We start from the raw sequence: 25,836 nt of genomic DNA, 5'->3' as shown, positions 1-25,836 counted from the left end.
AGCTGGATACCTGGTTTCACTTCTAGTCAATCCTCTGCTTGCAAATGCGATCACCCGCATCTGTCCTTCTTGTTTCTGATACAAGGCTGCCCCGAGCCCGGTGGTACTGGCGTCAGTATGCAGAATGTAAGGAAGCCTTGAATCTGCAAATCCCAAGACAGGGGCAGAGGTGAGTTTCTCAATTATCATGTCGAAGGCCTGTTGACAGGACTGATCCCATCTGTCCCCAAATTCTTTTTTCGGGTCGAGATATTGTTTACTTTTGTTATCTTGTCTCAGACCTTTTTGAAGAGGCGGATACCCTACTGTGAGGTCATTTAGCGGTTTGATTATCTTTGAGTAATCCTGAATGAACCTCCGGTAGTATCCAGAAAACCCCAGGAAAGATCTTAATTCCTTGAGGTTCCTAGGTCTTGGCCAGGTTTTAAGGGCCTCGATTTTCACAGGATCGGTTTCCACTCCGTTCTCAGATACAATATGACCAAGGTATCGAACAGAATTCTGGAAAAACTTGCACTTTTCGGGTGACAGTTTCAGTCCATATTCCTTTAGCCGTTTTAGAACGTGCAACAGCCTCGACTCATGCTCTTCCAAACTTTTAGAGAAAATTATCAGATCGTCGATGAAGACCAACACCTCCTTCCTATTCAAATCACCCATACACCGTTCCATCAGCCTCTGAAATGTGCTTGGGGCATTTGTGATCCCCTGGGGCATTCTATTAAACTCCCAGAACCCCAGGGGACACACAAAGGCAGTCTTACACTTGTCAGCTTCCTCCATCTCGATCTGATAATACCCTGACTTTAAGTCGAGGACAGAGAACCATTTTGAACCTGTCAACACTGAAAAAACTTCCTCCAAATTTGGCAGGGCATAAGCATCTTTGATGGTTTGTGAATTGAGCTTTCTGAAGTCAATACACAAGCGTACAGAGTTGTCTTTCTTCCTTACAACCACTATGGGGGAAGCAAAGGGAGATTCTGACTCTCGGATGATTCCAGAAGCTAATAGATCCTGCAAATGTTTCCGTACCGCATCAATGTCCTGAGGATGGATGGGTCGAGGCCTGTGTTTAAAGGGGGTCTCATCATCAAGCTTTATACGGTGAGTGACTTTGTCTGTATGTCCATAATCTAAGTCATGCAAAGCAAAGACTTCAGGCATGGAATTTAATTGATCTAGTATCCGTTTTTTCCATTCAGGTGTCAAAGGAGAATCTCCAAAGTTGAAATTGAGATTGGTATGAACAGGTAGTTTTTCATTCACAGTGCTGGAATTCGTTTGTTCACTCTTCACTACCTCTTGCACTGCCCGCATTTCAGCAATTATAGTTCTGGGATGGATTGTAATGTCGGTCTGGGTTTCATTCTTTAGCACAATGGGTAGCTGGTGTTGCCTCTTGGAGGGTAAGGTATGCAAACAGCTGGCAACCAGCAAACCACCAGGTAAGGCAGGTGAAGTTGGTGACTCTAAAGCTACCCATCTCTCAACTGGAGGGCAGTTAACCAGAACATGTCCGTCAAGGACAACTGTACATCCAGCAGGTACTAACTCCGGAACGTTTCCCTTGAATCTCACCCAGCCTACTACATCAGCATTGGCTTGTCTATGTCTTACTTCCAGAACTCTTTGCACTGCACGGTAACCATGGAAGTTAGATTGAGGGAAGGATGCAGGTTGCTGGACATAGTTACAGTAAAGGGCATCTAATGAATTGGTGCCAATCAGAACTTGAGGCATGTTCATCAAGTCTGGAACTACCAGGGCTAGTGTAGGTACCTCTGCCTCTGTTCCAAGAAACTCTCTGGGAAATTTTAGAGTGATTTCCACATATCCGAGATAAGGCACTGTTTGTCCATTTGCCCCTTCCACCTCCAGTAAGTTATCCAATGACTTAAGAGGACAATCTGACAAATGTTCCTCGTAAAATGACCAGGGAACCGTGGTTACCTGAGATCCTGTGTCCAGAAGGCAAGAGACCCTTTTTTCACCAACAGTAATTTGGGCAGTGCACTTCACTCCCACTAATCCTCTCGGTAAGTTCCTCAAGTGGAATGTGTCACATGTGTTTTGGTTGAATGGGTGTCTTGGTTTTTTAGGGCAATTCTTTCCTTGTCCAGTCTCTGTATGCCCCTCTACAGAGACCATCCTCAGTTTAAAGGTTTCATATCTGCAACGTGGTAGGCATCCCACTGCGCTTGTCGCTCCCTCAGTTTGCGCCTTTTCTCTGCAACTTTAGTAGGATCCGGAGGATTCATACAGCTGTTGGCAAGATGACCGTTTTCCCCACATCTGAAACAATACCCTGGACGGGGTCTGCTATCGGGCAGTGCACCATCTCTAGACCACTCTGTTGGGCCTGACTCAGGTAGCGGGGGCTTGGTGCGGCTTTTGGACTGAGGGAACTTCTCTGAATTATTTCTGTACATCTCAGGAGCAGTCATTTGAACCTTCAAGTCAGCGATCTGCCTCTTTAAATCAGCAATTTCGGTTCCTTCCCTATCACTCTTAATTTTTGAAGTGGCTGCAGTTTGCAAGGCTGTAATCTGGGCCTGTAACTCAGCAACAACTTTTCTCAGTGCACTCACCTCATCTGGTTTGGCATTTTTTGCTTTATCCTTCTGACATGAATGTTTTTGCAGAGCAACAACTTGAGCTTGAAGTTCGCAGACTTGCTTTGTGAGAGATGTGTCAGCTTGATCATCTTGCGTGTCAGATGGATGTGCAGATATCTGGTGAGTTGACAGTCTAAACTTTGAAGGGGCAGGACAGTGCTTGTTTAGCCCTAAATGCTTCCGCATTCTCTCTTCCTTGGAAGCGTTTTTATCTTCTTCTGTGCGGATAAGAACTACTAATTCTGCAAATGAAGGAGGGTTGACTTTTCTCCTTTCCAGCTGGAGGTCAGCAATTAGGGCACTGTCCCAACACCCTCGACAGAACTGCTTAAGAAGACAGCGGTCTCTCTCACTTTCAGATATTCCACCTCGTCGAATGGATGTGCTTAAGAGAACCTGCAATCTGTGCAGGTAAGTTGAAGGCTTCTCACCATTGTTTTGGAGAGTGCTCATGAACCTGGCTAGCAACTCATCTCCATCTTCTACAGAGCCATATACAGACTCCAACAACTCCAGATATACTGCAGGTAGACTGTTGGGTGAAATATGTTTAACAATATCTGCTGCTGGGGGAAGCAGACTGTCAAGAATTTTCCTGGTCCTATACAAGTCAGAAATAGAAGGATCTGTCAGTAGAAGGTCGACACTTGCACGCCAAGTGTCAAAGTCTGGTTCGTTAACAGGTCTAGGGACTTTTCCAGAGAAGGACCTGAGACGAAAAGAAGTATGATGTAATGGAGCAGTGTCATTGGTTCGGACAATGTGCTCAACTACTACCTTCTGTATGCTGGGAGGATCAATTATGTCCATGGTAAGTGGGGGATGGGATGATACAGTGACTGTGGGATTGGTAGTACCAGAGCTAAACTTTTCCTTGGACAGGTTTTGTGAGTTTGGGGATTCAACATTGTGAGATGGCAAGTTTCCTGATGGAGCAGTTATTTGTTCGGTGGTCATGCTCTGTGATACAGCTGGGGAGAACTGTCCATCTGGTGAGCCGACTGTGCTGCTATCACGCAATTGAGAATCTGCTGCATTTGGGTATTCAAGCCTTTCACCTGAAGAAGGTGATGGTTCAGCAAGAGAAGGGCCGAATTTCATCTTCAGTAACTCTGTCTGGAGTACTTCCTCAATTGACTTTCCACTAACACTAGCAATGTTTTGCAATTCTTCCAGATACCCCTTAGCGGCACTGTCACTAGCAACATGAGGGTAGACGCAGCTTAAAGCACGCACACTAAAAGTGATACTAGGGTTTGACATACTAACCACTGATAGGGGCAAAAGGGGCATCAGTGTTTTCATTGGAGCGTTATAGGTAAACTCTATGATAGCATGACGATGGAACTCACAGTTTGGGTCATCAATGAGAAGGTTTCGACTAATGCTGCCATATCTCAAAAGCCATGACTCTAAGTCTGCATCTGCCTCAGTCAGTGTTAAACCACCAACAATTACTGAGTTTGAGATGTTTACATTCTCTCTCTTTATGATATCCATGATGTTAAAGTTCTGTCCAATATGTTATCTTTCTTGTGGACTCAGCTGCTTTAATCAGTCACTATTGTTGCAATCTCTCTCCTGGCTGGGCTCGCCACTTTTCGTATGTAACCCGTAACACCCGAATTTCTTATAAGTTGTTTATCAATGGACCAGTAAGCTCAGAAGTATAGATTCGTCCAAGGAGAGAGAATTTGCACAACAGTGAACAACTCAGACACAAGGTTTGAGGTAAGAATGACAATTTTGTATTTTGACAGTGACCACAGAAATAAAAGATAAACAATGTTGTGTCTCACACTAAATCTCAGTTTAGTTTGCATTCAATAGTAACGATTTATACCGTTTTCTTTCCTTACAGGGCGTTGTATGATATCACTTGTCAAGGTAAGTTGATATTTCCCTTTTTTCTTTCTCTTAGTAGCTTTCTCTTTGTAGCTGATTCACTCAGCTGACTGTTAAAGTTGTTTGTGATTAAACCTATTATCAACCTTTTCCCTTATTTAACTGATTTGTTCTCAATTTACTTATTTAACACTTTAAACATGTACCCATAAACCTCAAACAAAGTATTTGAAAGAATAAACTCCCAATAAACAAAAATACATTCAATCTGAACAATTCAAATTTTACCCAGAGTCCAATGCTCGTGATGAACACTCAAAATGATTTTTTTTTGGAAAATCAATCAGTTCCTAATATCAGTCCAGGAATCCAGGAGTTGATGAAATCCAAAGTCTATGCCGAAATAGGAAAAGTGATATGAAATTTCACTCCTACCATTCAAAGAAGAATAAGTGCAATGTTGGTGTTCTTTCAAAACAGGAAGGTTCAAAGGATCCGGTTAACGGGTGGCTCGCCAGTCCAACTCTGCCTTTACGCACTCAGAAGAGTTGAGACGGTCCTCAATCCAGAAAGGGTTCACACTTCACTCAATTCGCATCCAGAGCAGACAATCAGCAGCTGAACATCAACAGACTTTCACACAGAACAACCAAGGAGAAGAAAAAAAAAACCTGGCCTTGAAAACAAAAGGCCAAAAGAACAATTAGCACTTTACAATATATGCATTAATTCAGTTTAACACAATTTTTAAATAAACAGAACCATTTACATCCATTTAGTACTGTGTGCTTAAATTCCTTTGTGTGAGTTCTCTTATTTGGTATTACCTTTTTAACAGCAAAAGCATTTCAGCTAAATCCTATACAATCATTTGTACATTTATCTTGTTTAACACACAAAGCATGTTAATACTGGTATTTCACACAAATGAACATTATTTTTGTCTCTACTTCACTCTTATGTCTCTTTTCATCATTTATACCAACCCAAACAAATGGTTAATTTATGAAACTCAATTTTAACAAGACTTTAAACCGTAATGAAATGAAAATAAATGAAAATTGCATCAACTCACCAAGGAAACTCATTCAAATGTGCTTATGAAACAGGAAAAACCCGATGGCAAATGGCGGATGATATATATTCTCAGATGCACTTCTCTCTCAATCGTCTTTATCAACTTAATCGTTTATATTCACTTCTAAAGCACAGAATCTCCCGGAGCAGCAATGGACATCTGCTCCCGTCTCAAGTTCACGAAGAAAAAGAAAGATCTAGAACGCTCTGCGTTGCGAAAATGCCGCGATAGCGGAAGACGTAATGACGTCATTCAAAACGCGATTTCATTGGATACTACTAAAATCCTAAATGTTTTACTTTTATTTATATATATATATATATATATTCATAAATCGTTATTTTAATCACAGGCATATATTTAATCTGGCAGCATTTGTTATTTTTACTTTTGATCTTATTATTTGCTCTATTATTCTGTCTCTGCTACTACCCACTAGTAACCTGGGTTACACTAACACATGATGCACTCGTTGCATCGTAAAAAGAATGGAATCTACGCTAATATTAGTCTGTTTCATTCTTATTCCGAGGTCACCGTAGCCACCAGACCCAGCCTGTATCCAGATCAGATGGTCACTCCAGTCCCCCGGATCCAGTCCGTACCCAGCTTAGATCATGGATCACCACCTGGAGATGACTTCAATAGCCGTGGATGTCAACCAGATGAGCTCCAGAGACGGATCATCACTAAAGACCTCGCCAACCTAGACGGCCATTGGCGCTACACCACAGGAACCTGATGAGTTCTCTACAATCGGACATTGGTACAAACTGCTGGTTTCGTCTGGCCAGAGGAGAACTGGTCCCCCGACTGAGCCTGGTTTCTCCCAAGGTTTTTTTTCTCCATTTCTGTCACCTGTGGAGTTTTGGTTCTTTGCCGCTGTTGCCTCTGGCTTGCTTAGTTGGGGACACTTTCCAGCGATATCGTATACTATTTGAACTGAACTGACGATGATATCACTGAATTCATTGATGAACTGCCTTTAACTGAAAATTGATTATTTACAATAATGCGTTACTTACACACTATGGTGCTGTTTAAATACTGTGCAGTTGCTTTGACACAATCTGTATTGTTAAAAGCGCTATATAAATAAAGGTGACTTGACTTGACTTGACAGTATCTTCATTTCTTTCCCAGGGTGCCAGGTTAAATACATGTTCCCATAACACACTAAGGAAGAATGCCTGCTCCAACAAGGCTATGTAACACTGACACAAAAAAACCGGATCAACACTCCTAGTTATTAATCCATGTCTAGACTATAATATCTAAAAGATCTTATAAGGGCACACCCTTAATGCCTTTGGAAGATGCTGCACTCCAAGTGAGTGGGCCCTGGCATCTAGAGGAGAAGCCATTTTGCGCTCTTCATAGGACAGAGCTATCCAGTGAGGAAGGCACTGCTTGGTGAATGCAGTACCTCTGTCATGACCTCCAAAGCAGACTAAAGGTTAAGAGGATTGATGCCAATTCGGAGCATTGGATCCTTGTTATGATCAGAAAAATTCATAGAGCGAAGGGGGAAACTCACCACAAGCTCCTCCACCAACTCTACCTGCGACCCCATGATCTAAGCTGCCACATCATTTCAGCAGAACCTGAGCCTGGCATGTACACACTAAGTGTAGCAGGGGCTAGCCCTGCTGAAAGGCACTCCGGTAAGAACTCCAGCACTGTACCAGACGGGGAGTGGACCGGGTTCAAGTGGCATTGATCACACTAAGATGCAAAGAACAGCTATTTTAGGACATCCAGTTTCCCTGTAAATGGAGGTCTGGACTAAAAGCTTCCAGATCTCTGGGAAAGAAACTATACAATACAATACAATACAATACAATACAATACAATACAATATTTATTTATAAAGCACAATTAAAAACAACCAGAGTTGACCAAAGTGCTGAACATTGTAGAATAATAAAATCTCAAACATAAAATTAACACACAACAAGGTATCAAAAGTAAAGAGAGTAATAAAACAACGATGGCATTGAGGTCACGGAGTATTAAAATCCAGAGAGAAAAGGTATGTCTACAGAGCAGACTTGAAAGCAGAGATAGAGAGAGCTAATCTAACATGGAGCGGTAGACTGTTCCAAAGTTTCGGACCAGCAGTTGCAAAAGCTCGATCTCCACATTTTTTGAGTCTAGATCTAGGTACCACAAGTAAACCATGATCACTGGATCTCAAAGTTCTGGAAGGGGTGTATGGACGGAGCACATCTGTAAGGTACTGAGGGGCAAGATTATTAAGGGCTTTATAAACGAATAATAGAATTTTAAAATCAATTCTATATTTAATGGGTAGCCAATGCAGTGAGAATAAAATAGGAGTTACTGACTCATACCTATGGGTGCCAGAGAGCAGTCTAGCAGCAGCGTTTTGCACTAGCTGTAGACGAGAAAGAGAGGACTGAGAAACACCATAATAGAGAGAGTTACAATAATCTAATTGAGTTGTTACAAAGGCATGGATCACTGTCTGAAAGTTAGTCTGTGATAAGAAAGGTTTCACTTTCACTTTAGAAAGTAGACGAAGATGGAAAAAGCAAGATTTTACTACAGCACTGATCTGATTATCAAACTTCAGGTTTTGATCAAACAGAACGCCCAAGTTTCTAGCACACTGAGTTTCATAAGGGGCCAGAGAACCACGGTCAACATCTAACACAGAATTTTCTTTGTCCCCAAATAGAATTATTTCAGTTTTATTTTCATTTAAATTTAGAAGAACTAAAGCATTGGCTCTCAAGCAATTTTCTAAGCAGGCCAACAGTGGTTGTAAGCCATTTTTATCATTATGCTTTAAAGGAAAGTAGATCTGTGTCGTCAGCATATAAATGAAAATATACTTTGTTTATTAAAAATGGAAGCCAGGGGGAGCATATACAAGGTGAACAATACTGGCCCAAGAATTGATCCCTGTGGAACTCCACAATTAAGAGGCATTCTAGAAGAGGTCTGTTGACCAATCCTAACACTAAAACATCTGTTGGTCAAATAAGAACGAAACCACTTTAAAACTGTGCCACGAAGGCCCACAGATATCTCTAAGCGTGTCAACAGGACCTCATGATCAACCAAATTAAAAGCAGCACCCAGATCTAATAAAACTAAGGCCATAGATTTACCAGAATCAGTTTCTGTAAAAATATCACTAGAGACTCTCAAAAGGGCAGATTCAGTGCTGTGTAAAGCCTTAAAACCAGATTGAAACATCTCATGAACAGAATTTACAGTCAAATAAGATTGTAGTTGAGTCAACACTACTTTCTCAAGGATTTTTGAAATAAAGGGTAGATTAGAAATAGGACGAAAATTGGAAAAAGAAGAAGGATCAAGGTTTGATTTTTTAAGATATGGCGTCACTACAGCACATTTGAGACCAGTAGACAAGCATTTGTTGATAACTAACAACAAACCAGGACCAACTATATCCAAGATTTGTCTAAGGAACCGAGGAGGGATAATATCCTGAGGACAGATAGTTGGTTTTACATGACTAACAATTTCATTACATGAAATCAAATCAATAGGCTCAAACTCATACCAGGTAGAAGAGCATAATGGTACATCATGCAAAATGCAGGCAGAGCTAGACAACTGCGATCTTAATGTTATAATTTTCTCAAAAAACTTTCCAAAATTATTACAAAGAGAAACAGAGGGCTCTAAAATTGACAAACATTAATTAAAACATTAATTAAAACATAATTAATAGTAGAAAAGAGAAATTGAGGTTTGTGACAATTATTTGTGATAAGTTCAGACAGATATTTGCATTTTGCAGCCTTTGCGATTTTCTGGAACATTGTAAGAGTTCCTCAAAACTTCATAAGAAACCTGCAATCGGTCCTTCTTCCATTTGCGTTCAGCCTGCCGACAAGTCCGTCTCAATGCACGTGTAGTTTCAGTGTGCCAGGGCACAGGTACAGGCTTATGATTTTTATACTTCAAGGGTGCAATAGTGTTCAGAATATCAGCACAGGTGGAATTAAAAAGATTAAAATGTGCATCAGCATCCAAATTTAGCAGAGAAGTGTCTGACTCCAGTGAGTTACAAATCTCACGGTAGGCTACAGGGAAATCTCAACTAGAATGTTGACTAAGACAATGAGTAAGACGTGCCAGCGGTGGATTTTTTAGGATTCGGCCCGTAAGAGGGACTGTACAAAGAACTGGCCTGTGCCAGTTTGCTAGAACTAATTGTAAAAGTTGCACCTCAAAACTATTGTATGAGCCAGTGGATAAAGAACGACAGTGAAAGGTATCTTTAAAAACAGAAGCAAGGCCACCACCGCGGCCCGTCATACGCGGGGAATTTAGAAAACTATAGCTGTGAGGCACCAGTTCTGAAAATGGAAATAACTCGCCAGCCTTTGACCAAGTCTCCGTGATACATAGAAAATCCAGCGCTTGCGAAGTAAAAAAGTCATTTAAGATGAAAGTTTTATTTACCAGTGACCGGGTGTTAATGAGAGCAATCTTCAGCTGTGATGTAGTTTTCTCCGGCTGTGTTTCATGACACACCGGACGGAGGTTGTGAAGATTCGCACCACCGCGATGAGGACGGGAGAGAATCCGAGCAGGTGTAAAAAAGAACCCCGGGAGAATAGGGCGAAGACGGCGATATGGACCATCCAAGGGACACCGACCAGCGGTAGATTGATGCATGGACTCCCCCCACGGGAGAGAAGCATGTTGTGGGTAATAGATCCGAAGCAAGGCCGCTCTGCGTCGAACGGCAATGCCCCCGCGCTTGCCGAGCCTTCTCCAGCGTCTCTGGCGAGGTAGGTCGACTTGAATCCGACACGGGTATCCATAGGGAGAAGATGAAGGTGGAAGGCTAGCATGTGGTCTGCACACATTACATGTGAGCAGGGCATCAGTGGCCATACTGCGAATGTCCAGTAGTGTCGAACGGTCATAGACAAGTGTAGCATCGCAGTTTAAAACCAAAAAATATACATAAATAAAAACAAGGCAGATGCAAAACATAGCAGCAGGGAGGACCGCAGATGGCGTGCCAGGAACATCGGTGCCATCTTACCTCCATCTGCTAAGGAACTAGGGATTCAGTGGCCTTTTTGGGGTATTGTTAAGAATGTGAGAAGGTAAATTTAGAAGTGAACTGTAAATAGTTGTAAAGGTATTGCAATTGCATGTTTGTTGAGATGATCCTTTTTGCAGGTGTTTTATCTGTATTTTGTATTGTGAATGGACTCATCAGTGGGAATGCTCATTGTCCACTGTATTTACCTGCTGTCACTTTGCCTCTGCCCAGGGACTACAGACGAAAATTAGCTTGTAGCTATCTCTGGTCTGTGCAACACATTTGTTGTGCAATGTCCCTGTCAAATAAACAAATAAATAAATAAATAAATTTTATGGTCTTGATGAAGCAGCAGACTGGTGTGTTTTCAGTTGAAATTCCACTTTGAAAGGGAACTGTAGTGAACAATACTTTCTGGGGTCCAGTTTATGGCAGGACCCCAAAGATGCTAGGACAACAGCCAGACACCTCTTAGAGAAGGACAGGACTTCAGTTTCTGCCCTTCACCCACCTATAGACTGATTCCTAAGGTTTGGCCTGTGACTGCCATAAAAAATACTTAGGACCTCCGGATGCTGCAGCAGTGAGTGAAACAAAGAGAGATCACAAAGGTCCATCCAAATTCATAGCTATGCTTTAAAACCTTCAACTGATGCAAATTACAACACACCCTATACTTATTGAGAGAAACAAGTATTCTCAGTGACAGCTTTGTGTAATGCAACACCTCAATAAACAAATGAATTCATGCATGGTAGTTACATCCTTTTCTATAATGTTTGGACTTATGACAAATGTTAGAAACACAATAAGTATTCTGGTTGTGGTTTGGAAAGTGAGAAATGCACCATTAAAACTTTAGTGACACTTTTCTAACTTTGTGTTTGGACTATGCAAATAAGTTCCACAGTAGTAAAGAAGGTTGGGCCACACCATCTGATGGAAACAGCCAATCACAGAACGGAAATGGAGATATTTGTGGTCTGTTACGATGGTGAACTGGTGTGTAGCTTGAACCTTCCCCTGTTCCATTTGCACACACTTGGCATTGATGACGTATCCCAGGCAGTGTATGGAGGGGCGATGGAACTCACACTTTTCTAGCTTGAGGTAGAGCTGATGGTCACGTAGCTTTTGGAGGACCTGCTGGACATGCTGGCGATGTTCCAGGAGTAAATCAGAATATCGTCTATGTGGACTACCATGAAGTGAAGGAGATACTCCCGGAACACCTCATTCATGAATGTCTGGAAGACGGCTGGACTGATGGATAGCCCGTACGGCATGACCCGGTACTCAGTGTCTGCTGGGAGTAATGAAGGCCATCTTCCATTCATCTCCTGCTCGAATGCGAAAGAGATTATATGCACTCCACAGGTCCAGCTTCGAAAAAATCTTCGCCACTCGTAGTTCTTCAAGGGTGGCGGGAACCAGGGGAAGAGGGTATGGTTGCTGTTGAATTTGCAAATTGAGCTGGTGATGGTCAATGCATGGCCTCAGACCTCCATCCTTCTTGCCCACGAAGAAGAAACTCAAAGCAGCCGGTGAGGTGGAGGGTTGGATAAATCCTTGTTGAAGGGCCTCTGCAATGTATTCCTCCATCGCCTGGCGTTCCGGACTCGGATTCGGGGCTTTTGACTCGGGTTGAAGCAATGGATATAGCCGTAGACTTGGAAGGAGGTAAATTTGTGAGACATTGGTGAAGACATCGGTTACTCCAGCAGGTGACATCACAGGGATCCCAGCAGATAGTCGTTGTATGGAGGTTAAGCTACGGCCGTCCCAGGATGACGCTGACGGTGGAACCCTCCAGTAACAGAAACTGTAAATCCTCTTTGTGGAACAGTCCAACTTGAAGTGTGATGATGGGTGATGAATAGCAAATCTTACTTTGAGCACTGAATCACCCGCCGCACTGAACCTTTCACAGAATTAGTGAATGCTCTCATAGTCGGTGTAGGTCTGGTCTTCTGTCACGGATGTGCAAGGATGGACCAGAGACTGTGATAAGGTGCAAACCAAACAGGAGTTTATTGAACAGATTGCATAAATGGAGTGCAGATATGGTTGAGTTTTGGAAATGCTTATCTGAGAGTCTTTGTGAAGTTGAGGGTTATTGAGAGTCTTAGGAATGGGTCTGAAGAACCGGTTGAGATGAGCACAAGGGAAATCCAGCCAGGGGAACGCAGAGAGGTCTGGAGCTAACATCATTGTGTGAACAGTAGACCAGACAATGTGATACTAAACAGGAGAGTCTGTTTATAAGGCGTGGCTGATGAGGTGCAGGTGTTCAGAATTCTGGTGAATGTGATCGGGCATGGCTTGCTGTGGCTGGTGTGGGTGGCTGTGGTGAATGCCTGACAGACATGAGTACCCATCACTATCCACTATAATAATTTTTGAGAAAACAAACAATCCTAAAACCAGTTAAATACATGAAGTAAAGAGAGAGAGAGACGGAAGAGCAAAAACATCAGAAACAGAATGGACTTAAAAACCAGATAGGTTCAGAAGTAAAGTTGAGAATGTAATCAGAATGACCCCCAATTGTCAGGTTTTCCTAGTGTTGGCTTCCTGAACTGTCTGCTCCGCCATGGCCTCCCGAGCTCTCTGACCCACCATGGCCTTCCGAACTGTCTGCTGCGCCATGGCCTTCTGAACTGTCTGTCCTGCCATGGTCTCCTGAGCTCCCTGATCCGCCATGGCCTCCTAAGTTCCCTGACCCGCCCTGAAGGCAGTCCCTGTCTCCTGTGTCCCTGCCTACCGGCCTCCAGGGCGCCCACACACCCTCCCCTGTAGATGTTATATGGCGCGAGACGTGCCTGTTGGGGGGGGGGGGGGGGCGTTATGTCAGGTTTTCTTAGTGCCCCCCCCCCCCCCCCCCCGGGGCTTGTTTTGGTTCTCCCTGTGTCTCCCCCGTTGTTCTGTTAGTATTGGTTTCACCCGTTGCCCATATTTGGACTTCCCCCTTGTTACCATGATTTCCTACATTTGTCCTTGTAAATAACAACTCCTAATAAAAGTCGTTTGTTTCACCAGTTGCTTTGTCCTGTCTTAATGTTAGGTTGTGGTTGTAACTTCCTGGATTCCTGTTTTGATTTATTAAATATTAGTTTGTTTTGTATTTCTCCTGGCTCCTGCATGTTTCCCTATGGCTCTTCACCCCCAGCAACCCGTGACACCAATCAAATGACATGTGACTGTATATTGACCACTGATGTGAGTCAACAATTATGACAGTAAGATTAGTATACATCTCACCCCTGTCCAGCTCTGTAATATCCCGCAGGACATCCGCACATGAATCCTCCCTGTGTGTTGGAGCAGCTGTATCTGCAGGGGTTCATGAAGGACACGCACTCATCCACATCCTCACAGCTCGTGGACACGGGGTCAAAGGTGAAGCCAGATGGACAGCCACACTTAAAACTGCCCAATGTGTTGAAACAAGAAGCTGAACCACAGCTGCCCGGGTTCAAGCACTCATTGTCATCTGCAGTACAGGAAAAGTGAGCCACTTAATGTAGACTGTAATTACATGCAATTAAAAAAAAACCATGTCAGCACCAGGGACTCAATGTGTCTGAAGCACCACCAATGACAATTCTGAGCTCTTATTTTCCAAACATCCTGTAAATATGTGAAAAAAACAACAACAATGCGGAGGGTTTGTGTGTGTGTGTGTGTGTGTGTGTACGTACTGACCAACACACTGGTTCCACTGCTGGTGCTGTGTGTATCCCTCTGGACAGCTGCAACGGAACCCACCTGCAAAATTCTGACATCCGAACTGACACCTGTGGTCACGCACACACTCATCTACGTCTGACGGAGACAAAAACAGCAGTTCAGTTAAAAAACTGCACACACCTGGAATATTCACAGCACAGATCGTGAAAACAGACTGCAGTCATTCATTATAACAAACAGAGTGTAGAGAGGATGTAAATGCATTACATTACAAATTACATTTTAGGAACTGTTTGGAACTATTTTTGTTGACAAAATAGAGCACAATCAAAGTTAAAGCCACTGACCATCTCCAAGCAAACAAAGTAGTGATTTGTGAATATATCTGCACTTTTGAACAAATCTAGTGAGTTAGTGATTTAATGACCCATTCATAAAGAGAGTCATATTTGCTTCATTTGTAAATTAATCAGCCGTTTCAACGAATCGATTGAATGAATGATTCAGTGACCAAGACAGTGACTTGCTGTCCATTTTCCATTCTCATTTTTAAGTAATTTAAACCGTTTAATATTTCTATATTTAAAACGTCATAGTTAAAACATTAATCTCATGACATAGTTATGATATCATGCATTAATGCCACCTCTGAATCTTGTAAAAAAAAAAAAACTGTAAATATTTCTTAATGGCACATTTGTGCAAATATGAACATGTTGTTACTGATGTATTTTGTCTAGTTAGTAACTTATTCTTCCTGATTGTATTTTATTATTTTTATTTAAATTATTGCTTAATTAAAAATGTTGCTAAAAGTTTATAAATTATTAAATATATGTAATTTGTTCCTAAAAAGTTAAAGTTAGAAAAATGTCATTACAAAGGTAAAAAAAAAAAAAAAGGTCAGATATCACCTTATAATGGGAAGGTGTCACAAGCGAACTGGTGGTGATATAAAGGAGATGCCGGGAGAAACGGAATCATAAACAAAAACACTTTATTAAACAAAACAAACAGAAATCGAGGAAGAACAGAAACGTGAAGTAACAATCATCGACGGACAAAGGGGAGTGAGCAGACACAGACTGATATACACAGAAAACAGGGCGTGGTTACAAACGAGATAACAAGGGGGAAATACAAATATGGGCAAGACTAAACCAATGGGAAACAAAACTAGAGGGGACAACACGGACTAAACCAAATGCATGGGAAACATGAGGGGAAAAACACTGGGAAAAACAAGACAGACTAGACTAAATTCCTGACAGAAGGTTAATTTCTGTCACTGATCAGAAGATGTTCCTTCTGTTAAAACATACCAATCACACACACAGAGCCGTACCGTCACAGTTGAGACGGAGAGAGTCCAGACTGAAGCCCTGTGGACACTCACAGCTGAAGCTGCCCACTGAATTCTGACAGACGCCCCGCTGGCCACACGGACCCCGCTCAGACAAACATTCATTAACATCTGTGTGAAGACAGAAAGAAACCCCTTCACATTGAAAATCACACTGCTTCATTTACGATAACCATAATTGCATATACATACAGACAAAGATTCCTACTACTTGTGTTTTTGTCAAGAGGTGATCGTAGAGGTTTCGGTAGCACTTAATCATAGCAGGCTGATTTTAAAGTGCAGATTTGCCTTATACAACATCAGGAAGATTAGACCCTTCCTTGTCCAAGCTCTTGTTCTCTCCAGACTGGATACTGTAAAGCTGTGTTGACAGGCCGTCTGGCATGTCCTATCAAGAAGCCTCTGCAATTGATCCAGAAGTGAGAGCGGTCTTTAACAAGCTGAAGAAAGCCCACTTCACACCTCTCTTCATCAGTTCGCACTGGCTGCCAATAGCTGCTTGCATCAAATTCAAGATACTGATGTTTGCCTACAAGACTACAACCAGCACCTGACCAATTAATACTATTCTATTCTATTTTTTCTCATTTATTTAATTGAAAAACAACCTTGCTGTGTGTACTGTGCTAGACAAACTGAGACTACTTACACAGCACTTGTGTAATATTGCCCTCTTGTTGGTTTGTCACTTTGGATGAAAGCATCTGCTACATGAATAAATGTAAATAAGTATACACTAATATACTAAGTATACCTCTAGTAGGGTATCTTTATAGGCATAATGTTTTTTTTTCACTGTGCAAAGTTTGTATTCTGTCCCTTAACCCTAAGCTTGTCCATTACAGAAAATCAGAGAGGGAGAGAGAAGAGGAGAGAGCTTTCTGTGATGGGATACCGTTTCGAAGATGGAATATACAGTTAGAAAATACAGTTTGTACAGTATAAAAACCATTAGGCGTGTAAACCACGTGTCAGTGTGTGTGTCCTTAATGTATTTGTAAACATTTTAAGGGACACTGAATATGAATGCAAACAAATGTTTAGTAAAGGTTGGTTTAAAGCACTTAATGCCATTTCACCATTTTCAGTAAACTAATCTAAAGTGAGGACTATCACTCCTTATAACCAGTTAACAACTAATTTACTATGAGCATTAATAGACTGAGTCTAATAATGTATTAACTACAGTTTATAAACTATTAATATTGTTAATTTTAACTATTACAATTGTTAATATTTGTAAGTACTTTATTAATGTATATTTATTATGAAGAGTTACAGAGTGTTTGTCGTCTGAGAAGATATATAAACATGCATTTGACCTCTGCAGGCCGTATGATGTTGGCTGAAGCCTGCTGGACACTTGCAGGTGAATCCACCGATGGTGTTGATACACGAGAACTGGCAGGTGTGTCGTCTGCTCTGACATTCATCCACATCTACAAATCAATCAACTCAAAATCAAAGCACTGCTTTTATTCTGTATCTTCTTAAAAGGGCAGCTAAACATCCCAAGGACATTTCAGCACATCAACGTCTAAAAAGGCTTACAGTGACGGTCAGGAAATGTTTTTGCAATGATGCAAACTACTCTGTCATCAACTAACAATTCTTTCCTCAAATGACACCACATGCCTCTGTTACACTGTGCACACACAATGCATTCATTCATATAAGATCCATGGACAAAAGTTCTTCCTCACCTCTACACGTCCTGCTGTCGTCCTGCAGCGTGTAACCACGGGGACAAGAACATGCATAGCTGCCCTCAGTGTTCTTACAGATGAAGTTACAGGGTTTTGGGGACATACTGCATTCATCGACATCTGACACACCCATGATCACAAGGAGCATCAAACAATCATGCTTCTGTACATCACATGGATTTAAACGACTGACGGTTATAAAGTAATGCTGAGTGTTTGTGGCGTACCGACGCATGCGGTTCCTGCAGCAGAGGCGACGTATCCTGGCTTACAGTGGCATCTGTAAGAGCCCATGATGTTGATACAGACACCATTGGCACAAACTCCTGGAATCAGCTTACACTCATCTATATCTGTGGGCAAACAAAGAAGTTTACTGACACCTTAAGTCTTAAAAGATAATGTCACATACTCTGATACCCATAATCTGATAATAGGGATTTCTGACAAATGAAACGTACTGGAAGCTTGTATATAGTGTTTACACACATGCAATATCTCACAAAAGTGTGTACACCCCTCACATTTCAGCAACCACTTTAGTATATCTTCTCAAGGGACAATACTATAGAAATGAAACTTGGATATTTTATAGAGTAGTCAATGTGCAGCAATGTTTTTGTCTGCTTGACAGGACCATACAAAGTTGTACATCTTGTATTAGAGCAGTTAAAATGTGGTGCTTTAAGTACAATTCTCTCACTGACCACTGGATGTTCAACATGGCATCTCATGACAAAGAACTCTCTGAGGATTTGAGAATTAGAATTGTTGCTCTCCACAAAGATGGCCAAGGCTATTTGAGGTTCAGTATAGTGTTGTCAAAAATATTGATATTTCAATAAATATCGATACTGAAATATCTGAACGATACCAATACTAATTTCCCGAAGTATCGATACTAGCCGAGCTGTCACTTTCACTTCTCCACAAAGGCGCATCTCTCGTCTCATTCAAGTGAAGCAAATAGTAAGGCGAGTGCGGTGCCCCGCGACCGGCTTTGTTTGATAAAGAACACAGCAGGAGTGCTATCTGGAAATATTTCAGATTTGAAACAATTGAACTTGGAAAGCCGAAGTACACAAGCAAGCCAATATGTAAGAGTTGCTACAGAGCAGTGCTAACAAAAGGCGCTAACACCACTAATTTCGCAAAGCACCTGAAAGACGAAACTGTTCTCATTTTAACATTATCATCTGAATCATTAAATAAGATTGCCTATTATTGTTGCTGATATGAGTGTTGCCCCGTTTTTTTACCGTAGTTCGTTAATATAATCAGATTGAGGAATCTTAGACGAGTAAATGCCTAACTGCGGTCAAATGTAAATTAACTGCACTTATTTAACTTTATTAAAAAAAAATTAATTACTTAAATTCTGCAATTTGTCTAAATGTCTATCCAGAGCATTGTTTTTGTGTGTGATGCACGCATGTTTGCTTGCGTGCATCGTTGATTATGAATCTGGCATTAAAATCTGTTTGTCAAATAATGTTAATGTATTAACCAGCATTTATGAACGATGAGCAATGCATTTGTTACAGTATATTTGAATCTTTGATAACGGTAGGTAATAAAAACACAACGGATCATGTTAGCTCTGGTCCAATAAAAAATATCAACAGATATAACTTTGGATTTTAATTAGTTAATGTAGTAGTAAAGTATAGTTTAAATTAACTTTAACTACTAACTTTAAATTAACTAAGATTAATAAATGTTTTGGAAGTATTTTTCATTGTTTATTCACGTTAACTAATGTTAACAAATATCTTTTACCATTAACTTAAGTTCTAAGATTAGTTAGATCAGTTCAGTTAATTTTAAAAGTGTGGTCTAAAAAGAAAAAAAAGTTTACGACCTACACTACCAGTTATATTTGAACAGCAAATAAAGTATGAAACAAACTCAAATGAAGCTAAGAAGCTGAACAGGGCTGTAGCAGTGTACATATGCATATACCTCATTGTCATGTTCTAGACTAGATTTATCTTTAAATTAAAAAAGAAATTTACCTCCTTAATATTGTGGCAGTTTTTTTCTCTGTGGTATCGAAAATAGTATCGAATATCGATATTTTTCAAGGTATCGTATCGAAGTTAGAAATTCCAGTATCGTGACAACACTAGTTCAGTAACACCCTGAAACCAAGTTACACTACAGTGGTCAGGGTCATACAGAGGTTTTCTAAGATGGGTTCCATTCGGAACAGGCCTCACAAGGGTTGATCAACAAAATTGAGCACTCGTTCTGTGCAGAACCTGGCTTCAAAAACAGAAGCATGAGTGCTGCCAGCATTGCTTTAAAGGTTGCAGAAGTAGAAGGTCAACTTGTTAGTGCTCAGACCATACGCCGCACACTGCAACAAGTCGGTTCTGAAGCTGGCTCACAAAAAAAGCCCACAAGCAGTTTACTGAAGACAACCTGTCCAAGAGGTCCAAGAGCATGAATACTGAAACCATGTCCTGTGGTCTGATGAGACTATAAGATAAACTTGTTTGGCTCAGATGGTGTCCAGCATGTGTGGCGATGCCCTGGTGAGGAGTACCAAGAAAATTGTGTGTTGTCTACAGTCATCATGGCGGTGGTAGCATCATGGTCTGGGGCTGCATGAGTGCTGCTGGTTCTGGGGAGCTGCAGTTCATTGAGGGAAACATGGATTCCATTATGTTCTGTACATTCTGAAGCAGAACATGACGCCTTCCCTCCTGAAACTAGGCCAAACGGCAGTTTTCCAACATGATAATGATCCCAACACACCACCAAGATGACAACTGCCTTGCTGAGGATGCTGAAGCTGAAGGTGATGGGGTGGCCAACAATGTCTCCAGACCTGAACCCTATTAAGCACCTGTGGGGCATCCTCAAGCGTAAGGTGGAGAAGCACCATATGTCTAACGTCCAGCAGCTCCGTGATGTCATTATAGAGGAGTGGAAGAGGATCTCAGCAACAATCATCATGGGCATGGAATTGACCAGAGCTGCACAGGTTAAGGCAGTGCCAGATAACAATGGTGCCAACACAATATATTGACACTTTGGACAAGTTCACTTAGGGAGTACTCACTTTTGTTGCCAGCTATTTTGACAATAATGGCTGGATATTCTAAAATGGTTGCTGAAATGTGAGAGGTGTACTCACTTTTGTGAGATACTGTATATGGCTGCTTCTGTTTCAGTTGCTGTTCCATACTAAAATCAGTGATCAGACAATGTCTCTTTCTATTTTTTTAGGTCTAAGACTATGGTCTGTCCTACACTCCACTTATGGTGCTGCCTGTATTTCTTTGGAATTTAAAATAGTGTCTCAGTTTCAGAATCGTTAAATAAGCATTTGGTAAGGCCTGCAATGCACTATCCAGAAAGATTTGAGCTGTAGGTCACAGTAGCTACACGTCTGGTCATGAGTGTGATTTGTTTTTTTAAGTCTGCACCTGTTCCGTCAATGGTATAGCCATGGCCATATGGACAGAGTTTCTTGTAGTTGGTAGTGGCTGGCAAAGGGCAGAGGTCACACTGGTCCCCCCACCCGCTGCCTCCGTTACAGCAGCACTGAGATCTGCTGACAGGAACACGACTGCTGGACGACATCTGACACATGGTGTGCAGAACTTCAGTGAAACAAAAGCCTTTCCTGTAATCTGAGAGCCAAACACCACAACATTGATCAGAGCTCATCATAATAGAGACTAAAAGTGCACAATAATACAAAGTAAACACACATCCAGTGGTTTGGTGCATATCGTTGGGGACAAATCGCTTTCTGGGAAAAATAAATCTGCTACACCGTAGGCCTTTCACTCTGGCCCCTGGGAACCCACTGTCCTGTAGAGTTAAGTTCTAACCCTAATCAAACATTCCTGAACTAGCTAATCAAAATCTTCAGGAATCACTTCAGGAGAGAATCGAAGCCCTAGGCATATAATTTCTTGTCAATATCACACACTGCTAGTTGACACACAGCATGGTCAGATTTACATTTAGAGTTGAGAAAGAGGTTTTACCAAGGCATTGCGTGCCTGTAGAGTCAGCTTTGAATCCAACACCACATTCACACGTGTAGCTGCCCACAGTGTTCACACATCGACCGTTCTCACAAACCCCAGGCTGAGTCAAGCATTCATTTTCATCTGTAAAGAGGAAATATAATTAAAAAGGTGCATGAGGGTGAATAAAAGAGGCATTCTTTTCCAATCTAGTGGGATCAGTTTATTTTTTTAATGTATTGGTGCATAGAAAGTGCATACCCAACCCTGCCATTCCTACACCCACACTAACCCAACTATAATCATATTAAGCAATACCTGTCAGACATGTGTCTGCTTGAACCAAAAGTTGTCATCAACTTCAGTCTTGTTTTATTTTACCACATATACTCTCCATCTCTGGCTCACAGCAAACTAATGGTTGGAGCAAATTGGTTAAGGATATTCTGTTCAAGCCATCAAACTGATGTCATCAGAGAAGAAATGCCTTTCCAGAGTGGAAGCAAATTGTCAGATTTTGATTTAAGATTACCAAGACAAAATATTTATTTTTAAATTTATATTTATTTTTCTGTGGGTTAACTTGCACAATTTTTTTTGTTCACCGCAAGACTAGCAATGTGTACTAACAAAGTAAATAGTGTAAACTTTCATGTCATGTTGATTTGTGAAATAATATATATGAAACTTATGAAACTATTATATATTTCATGATAGGGACTGATTCTCACACACACACACACACACACACACACACACACACACACATTTATTTATTTATTTATTTATTCCTGGGTTGCTAAAGACCCGAATATGTAATAGTTATTGGCAAAACAGTCATGCATTTAAGGGTTAAAATGATATGCATATCACGTCTCATCTGCTGTAGTTAGACCTTCAACTCTCTCTTTGTGCCTGTACCAACCCACGACAGAATAACTGACCCAAAACAATGGATCTACCAGCAATTCTGTCCGTTTCGATCCTCCACACTGCTCTCAATAAAACAAAGGCATGCTTGCCCAGAGTTGGTTCTCGAGGGACCTTTTGTGAGTATGTGTGAGTATGTGGAGTGAGTACATACAGGAGTGTGGACCCCCACAGTGGGTGAAGTGGAGGAAATCTCTCCCCAGAGCTCCCACATCTGGTGGCCCCAGAGGTTCTAATTGTGGAGGTTCTGGTTATGAAGGCCGCTCCTAAATATTCTTGATCGTTACTTTACCACCTTGACCACCACAAAACCCAATGCCTACCACAAACCCTCAGCCTGTGAGAACTCAGAAAACACTTATTGATCTGATGGAATGGGTTCCCACCCATGCTCTTATTCCTAAGGTCTCCTTCTCTGGCCCTGCCTGGCTTGCTGGACACTTTGGTCCCAACCAGTTCCCCGAAACTTCCTCCTTTGCTGGTTCTGTTCAGGCCACCTAGCTCTAGCATCTTCACTGGTCCCATCCAGCCTCTTACCTCACAGCTATCTCTGCTGGTCCTGTCCAGCCTCTTTATTCCAGTTCTCTGGCTCTAAATCAATCCTATGGTTCTGTCTGAAGCAGCATCACCCTAGTTCAATTCTTTGTCCATTATCAGTATATAGGTTGGTTTACTTGTCTTCTGCACTGGTCCTGTGGTTTTTCTGTGCTACAGAGACTGATGCAGTTAGATCCTCACCTCAACTCTCTCCTTGTGCATGTACCAACCCATGACAATGCAAGGCTTTCAAAGCTAGTTTTATTTGAAATGAGTAAGAATGAAAAGAATATACAGACTTGCTTACCATTTGCAAATTCAATATAGTTCTTTCCATCAGTGTCTTTGTATTTGTAAGCAGTGCAGATCAGTTCAATAAAATTCGATTTTAAAAATTGATTTTACCTTGACACAGGTCGTCGTTCATCCTGCGGATCTTCCCAGCTGGACAAACACACATGAAGGTGCCAATTAAGTTGTTACACTCCATTCCTCTGGAGTCACAGTTATGAAGGTCATTTGTACACTCGTCTACATCTGAACACAAAGGAACTCAATGTCATCAAGAATGCCTTTTCAAAAATAAACATACACATTTACATGAATCTTGTATACTGCTATCACTTACGGTTGGAAATGGTCACACCAAACTCATTGATTACTGATAAATTGTACCCTGACACATGCGTCCATCCTCTCGCAGAGTGTAACCAGATGGACAGCTGCATTCATAAGCCCCGAAAGTGTTAATGCAGCGAAACGCACAGAGCAGAGGATTCTGACTGCACTCGTTCACATCTGGACAATCAATAATGACACACAATCAGTCAAAGACTGACACGACTACACATCCTGAATGACAGGTCCCTCAGTCTATATCTCAGATATAAATACAGATTGAATAATCTTTTTGGATTACTGTAGGAAATAATAACTATATATGGTTATATGGTATGGTATATGTAAGGGATAATGTACAGGCAGCCGATAGTTATCGCAGAAATAAGCCCCGACAGTGTGATCAGGACCCGACGTGAAGCGGAGGGTCTTGTGTCACACTGAAGGGGCTTATTTCGCGATAACTACCGGCTGCCTGTACATTATCCCGCTTATTACACGGCTACTTGCCACATAAGGAAAAAAACTGGACATGAATATGAATTTGAAACCTTTTATTGGCATATTTGTTTTAAATTAACATTTTTATCCTTCCGCGAAACGATATAGTACCACGTGACTAACATTCAAACTATGTACGTTAGTAAGACAATTTAAATAGATTAATGTCGAAATTTTCCATTGTTGATTGTGGTTGTCCAGTGTTTGTCACAAGATGGCGCCAAACGGTAATCTTTGTTAGCATGGAGGGATTTTAAACATACAAGTAGTACCGGCTATGCGTTATTACTTTGGAGCGGTGATTATTTGAAAAGAACGAACCTGCAAATGTCTCAACTGACCAATCAGAATCAAGCATTCCAAAGAGCCGTGTAATAAATAGTTATATTTGTAATTTATCTGGGTAAATCAATTAGCAGCTATGACAAACATAGACAGAAGTGAAAACTTGTTTCTATTCTATTCTGACATCATTGGCGTCAATACACTGAAGCTGGTTAAATAAAGATGTTAAATCAGATGATTTTGTCGGTTGACCTTCACAGGTCATCATTGGTCCAGGCTCAAATCCCTGCTCACACAGACACTCGAATCCTCCAACCACATTTGAGCATGTGCCGTTTCCACAGGGGTTTCCCACTGAACACTCATCAATATCTGCACACACAGAGAGAACAGAACGCTGTTCGAAAATTCGAACTTTAAATAAAATGTCAGTTGGCTGATAATGAGATGATCGCCCAGCTCTGAGATATAGTTTCTAATGGATGTCTAATTCATCTAATCTGCATGTGTCAGTATTTTGTCCTGTCTTGTTCTGTTTTCCCAGTGTTTTCCCCCCTATGTTTCTAGTTTATATGGTTTAATCCTTGTTCTCCCCCTTTTGGTTTTGTCTTGCCCATATTTGTATTTCCCCCTCGTTAGCCTTGTTAGCTTGTTTGTAACCACGCCGTCTTCAGAGTATTTAAGTCTGTGTTTGCTCACTACCCCTTGTCCGTCGTTAATGTTACATGTTCTCATTTGATGCTCCTGGTTTTTGTTTATTTGTTTGTATTTCAGTATTTTATTTAATAAACTGTTTACATTTCATTCAATCCGGTTCACCTCCTCCATCTCCACTCCTCAACCCAGCCAGACTGTGAAAGCATGTGGGGAAAACCAGAACAACCAAAGGAAACCCACACCAACAAGGGGAAAAGTGCAGTCTCCTGAATAATCAAAGTGTGTCAAGCTCATAACAGTGGAGAAGGGATCTGCATAATCTCAGGCAACTTGCAGCCAAAGTGACCTGAAGTCATTATTTTCAATGAGAGTTGCTGATTTTTCCTAGGGTTTTTTTTTTTTTCCGGGCAACATTCTACAAAATATTGTCTTGTATTCTGAAGAAGAAAGTCAAATGGGTTTGGATTGACATGAGGGTGAATAAATGGTGACAGAATTAAATTTTTTGGGTGAGAAAAAAAATGTTCAAAAGTAATTGTTTCAACTGAACTGGCACAAATCAATATTTTAAATGCAATAATTTCAACAATGGCAAACAAAAGTACTTTTAAAGCATGTTTTAGAAATTGTTTTGTTGAAAGCTATAGTTCAGTGTTCTCTTACCATCACAACGTGTTCCTGTGTAGTCGAGCATGTAGCCGCTGGGACATTCACAGCGGAAGGAGCCATCTATGTTGATGCAGCGGCCGTTCGCACAGATCTCTGGGTTCTCCACACATTCATTTAGGTCTGAAACACAGTGATGCGACATGGTCAGCCTCTTCAGTTTTGTGCACTTTGGATTTATTGTTTTGTTTTGTTTGTCTTAATTCCTAGAACATTACACTAATATTATTATTTTACATTATTAGAATCTTACATAAATAAATACACAAATAATAATGTAATAATTATTTTACA

At 41.2% G+C, this 25,836-nt stretch overlaps 1 protein-coding gene across 1 annotated transcript in view; it reads right to left on the bottom strand.

The window, feature by feature from the left end:
* Nucleotides 1-13,857: 13,857 nt before the first annotated feature.
* fbn2a (fibrillin 2a) overlaps nucleotides 13,858-25,836 on the bottom strand; it is a 71,825-nt gene continuing 59,846 nt past the window's right edge. The window contains 12 exon segments of the mRNA XM_073829056.1: nucleotides 13,858-14,093; nucleotides 14,306-14,425; nucleotides 15,636-15,764; nucleotides 16,979-17,095; nucleotides 17,360-17,482; nucleotides 17,590-17,715; nucleotides 20,797-21,003; nucleotides 21,367-21,492; nucleotides 23,221-23,352; nucleotides 23,491-23,613; nucleotides 24,472-24,591; nucleotides 25,540-25,665. Coding sequence (XP_073685157.1) covers nucleotides 13,858-14,093; nucleotides 14,306-14,425; nucleotides 15,636-15,764; nucleotides 16,979-17,095; nucleotides 17,360-17,482; nucleotides 17,590-17,715; nucleotides 20,797-21,003; nucleotides 21,367-21,492; nucleotides 23,221-23,352; nucleotides 23,491-23,613; nucleotides 24,472-24,591; nucleotides 25,540-25,665 — 1,685 coding nt within the window.

Source organism: Garra rufa, chromosome 23, assembly GCF_049309525.1.
Source record: "Garra rufa chromosome 23, GarRuf1.0, whole genome shotgun sequence".
Taxonomy (NCBI): Eukaryota; Metazoa; Chordata; class Actinopteri; order Cypriniformes; family Cyprinidae; genus Garra; species Garra rufa.
This window is presented reverse-complemented; position numbering and strand designations above follow the sequence as displayed.